Genomic DNA, 3,878 nt, shown 5'->3' on the forward strand with positions numbered 1-3,878 from the left:
CCAGATCCCACTGTGATGCTTCCAGACTGATGATGTTATAACAGCACCTGGAAGCCTAAGACTGCATTTCCAGCTAAACATACCTGAATTGTCCACATCACCATGGAGACCCGGAAGGATGAAGCTGCTCAGACCAAGAGAGCAGCATCCTCTGGAGATATCCAGGACCAGGAAGCAGAGAAAGGAGCCAAGAACAAGGCAGCTGAAGCAACAGAAGGGCCAACCTCAGAGCCACCCTCATCTGGCCCAGGTAGGCTGAAGAAAACTGCCATGAAACTTTTTGGTGGCAAGAAGGGAATCTGTACTCTGCCTAGTTTCTTTGGAGGGGGACGAAACAAAGGTTTTGGGAAAAGCAGCTCCAAGAAGGGTCTAAGCAAGAGCAAGACCCATGATGGCCTGAGTGAAGCAGACCGTGGCCCTGAAGACATTGTCAGTGAAGGAACTGGCATCTCCTTACCTTTGCCTGAGTCACCCTGCCAAGTTCCCAGCTCCCAGAGTGCCCATGGGGCTTTGGAGACAGGCTCCAGACAGAAGACCCCTGTGACTGGAACCATTGAAAAAACAGGGGCTGAGAGGGTTCCCTCTGTGCCCAAGCCAAAGAAAGGCCTAAAAGGCTTTTTTAGTAGTATCCGCCGTCACCGAAAGAGCAAGGTTGCTGGGGGCGAACAAAGTGAGCCAGGAACCAAGGAACCTGAACGGGGCAGAGCAATGTCTCATGAATATGCAAGCTCAGCCCCTCTGCCCTTCTCTGAGGAGACTGCCCAACACCCTAGAAAGGATAATGCCAAACCTCATGATACCCCAGGGCCAATAATTTCTCTAGCACCAGAGTCTTCTTCACCAAATACTGAGAATACAGCCTGTAAAAATCCAGAAAAACCCAGTACTGGGATCTGTGCCTCAGTACTCTTGCAGCCTAAGCCAGACCCTGAAGCCAGTAACATAGACGAACACCACAGCCTGGAAACAGGGGAGAAGATGGTGGCAGGAGAAGTAAATCCACCCAATGGCCCTGTGGGAGATCAGCTGAGCCTCTTGTTTGGAGATGTTACATCCCTGAAAAGCTTTGACTCACTGACAGGTTGTGGTGATATTATAGCAGAACAGGACATGGATAGTATGACAGATAGCATGGCCTCTGGGGGCCAGAGGGCCAACCGAGATGGTACCAAACGAAGTTCCTGCCTGGTGACTTACCAAGGAGGTGGGGAGGAGATGGCCTTGCCAGATGATGATGATGAGGAAGAGGAGGAGGATGAGGAGGTGGAATTAGAGGAGGAAGAAGAGGAGGTCAAGGAAGAGGAAGAAGATGACTTAGAATATCTGTGGGCAAGTGCCCAAATGTACCCAAGGCCTAATCTGAACCTAAGCTACCATCCCACTACATCTCCAGGCCACCAGGGCTATGTGCTCCTTGACCCAGTTCGGTCTTATCCTGGCCTAGGCCCTGGGGAACTTTTGACTCCTCAGAGTGACCAGCAAGAGTCTGCCCCCAATAGTGATGAAGGTTATTATGACTCCACCACTCCTGGATTTGAGGATGATTCAGGTGAGGCCCTAGGGCTTATCCGCAGGGATTGCCTCCCCAGAGACAGCTATAGTGGAGATGCACTATATGAATTCTATGAGCCAGATGACAGTCTTGAAAACTCCCCACCTGCAGATGACTGTCTTTATGACCTCCATGGTCGCAGCACTGAGATATTTGACCCCTTCTTGAACTTTGAGCCCTTTTCTTCCCCCCGGCCACCTGGGGCAATGGAGACAGAAGAAGAACGGCTAGTGACCATCCAGAAGCAGTTGTTGTATTGGGAACTTCGTCGGGAGCAGCTTGAGGCCCGGGAGGCACGTGCTCGAGAGGCTCATGCAAGGGAGGCTCATACCAGGGAATCCTATACCCGAGAGCCTCATGCCAGGGAGGCCTATGTCCAAGAGGCCCACAGTCGGGAAGCTCATGTCAGGGAAGCCAGAACCCGAGAAGCTCAGGCCCGAGAGGTACGTGTTAGAGAGGCTCAGGTGCGAGAGACCAAGGCTCGGCAGGAGAAGCCCATCTTGGAGTATCAGATGAGGCCTTTAGGCCCATCAGTGATGGGTCTGGTAGCAGGGGCATCAGGAACCTCTCAGAATTCCCACCGGGGAACCACCTCAGCTTTCCCTACCACTGCAAGCAGTGAGCCAGACTGGAGGGATTTCCGTCCTCTGGAGAAGCGTTTTGAGGGAACCTGTTCTAAGAAAGATCAAAGTACTTGTCTAATGCAGCTCTTCCAGAGTGATGCCATGTTTGAACCAGATATGAAAGAAGCAAATTTTGGAGGATCTCCAAGGAGGGCCTACCCTACTTACTCACCTCCTGAGGAGCCAGAGGAAGAAGAGGTTGAGAAGGAAGGAAATGCCACTGTAAGCTTCTCGCAGGCTCTGGTAGAGTTCACCAGCAATGGAAACCTTTTCTCCAGTATGTCCTGCAGCTCTGACTCTGACTCGTCCTTCACTCAAAACCTCCCTGAGCTGCCCCCCATGGTGACCTTCGACATCGCTGATGTAGAACGAGAAGGGGAAGGCAAGTGTGAAGAGAATCCTGAGTTCCACAATGATGAAGACCTTGCAGCCTCCTTGGAAGCTTTCGAACTGGGCTACTACCACAAGCATGCCTTCAACAACTACCGAAGCAGATTCTACCAAGGTTTGCCCTGGGGTGTAAGCAGCCTCCCTCGATACTTGGGACTACCTGGGATGCACCCTCGCCCTCCACCTGCTGCCATAGCACTCAACAGGAGGAGCCGCTCCCTTGACACTGCAGAGACCTTGGAACTGGAGCTCTCCAATTCTCATTTGGCCCAGGGCTACCTGGAATCTGATGAGCTTCAGGCCCAGCAGGAAGATTCAGATGAAGACGAAGAGGACGAAGAAGGAGAATGGGGCCGAGACAGTCCCCTGTCCCTCTATACTGAACCCCCAGGGGCCTATGACTGGCCTGCCTGGGCTCCCTGTCCTCTACCAGTGGGACCAGGCCCTGCCTGGATGAGCCCCAGCCAGTTGGATGGGTCTTCCAGCCAGTCTCCATATGGGCAGGCAACCTGTTGTATACCTCCTGTGGCCATTTCAATGTCATCAGGGCTAGGGCCAGAACCAGAGCCAAGAGCACCCGGGGAACCTGGGCCTCAGCTAGCTCGGCCTTCACACTTACCTCTGCCCATGGGCCCTTGCTATAATCTCCAGCCACAAAACTCCCACAGTGTGAGGGCCAGGCCTCGAGATGTGCTGCTGCCTGCTGATGAGCCCAGTTGCTCCTCCAATTCTGGAGGTTTCATTCCCAGCTCTCTGCCCCAGACCAAGCCTGTGGGCATCACCCATGGCATTCCTCAGCTTCCTAGGGCTCGACCTGAGCCCTCCCAGCCTCAGCCCAGTCACTACGGAGCTTCTAGCCTTGATCTGTCAAAGGAGAGGTCCAAGCAAGGTGCCTCTTTACCCACCAGCTGTTCATCCACTGCCGTGAATGGAAATTTAGCCAAGTAGTCATCATCATTTCTGGAGTAGGGGCATGGGGCCTGAGCATGTGAATGGGGATCAGGGGTTGGGCAGAAGGGTGGGGGTGGGGGTTGCTGTTTAACTTGAAAATCCTTTTGGCCAAGGAAAACTCCCTGAGTTTCACCTTTTTTTCCCCCTTCCTTCTCTGCCATCTATGGCCACATTCAGCTCAAGTACATCTGCCCAGGGAGGCTGCTGCTTCTGTGCTCCAGTTTCTGCTTTGGGGGTTCCTTCTTGTGACCCACACAGATTTTTGGGATGCTATAATTTTGTGCCTATTCCAGTTGCCAAGTTTGTGATTATATATATATATATATATATATATATATATATATATATATATATATATATAT

At 52.3% G+C, this 3,878-nt stretch overlaps 1 protein-coding gene across 1 annotated transcript; it reads left to right on the top strand.

Moving 5' to 3' along the window:
* Amer1 (APC membrane recruitment protein 1) lies at window positions 1-3,844 on the top strand. The gene has a single exon (XM_015501674.2). The coding sequence runs from the start codon at window positions 103-105 to the stop codon at window positions 3,511-3,513; it is 3,411 nt and encodes a 1,136-aa protein (XP_015357160.1). The 5' UTR covers window positions 1-102; the 3' UTR covers window positions 3,514-3,844.
* The last annotated feature ends 34 nt before the right edge of the window (window positions 3,845-3,878 follow it).

The sequence above is a fragment of the Marmota marmota genome, unplaced genomic scaffold (assembly GCF_001458135.2).
Source record: "Marmota marmota marmota unplaced genomic scaffold, marMar, whole genome shotgun sequence".
Lineage (NCBI taxonomy): Eukaryota > Metazoa > Chordata > Mammalia > Rodentia > Sciuridae > Marmota > Marmota marmota.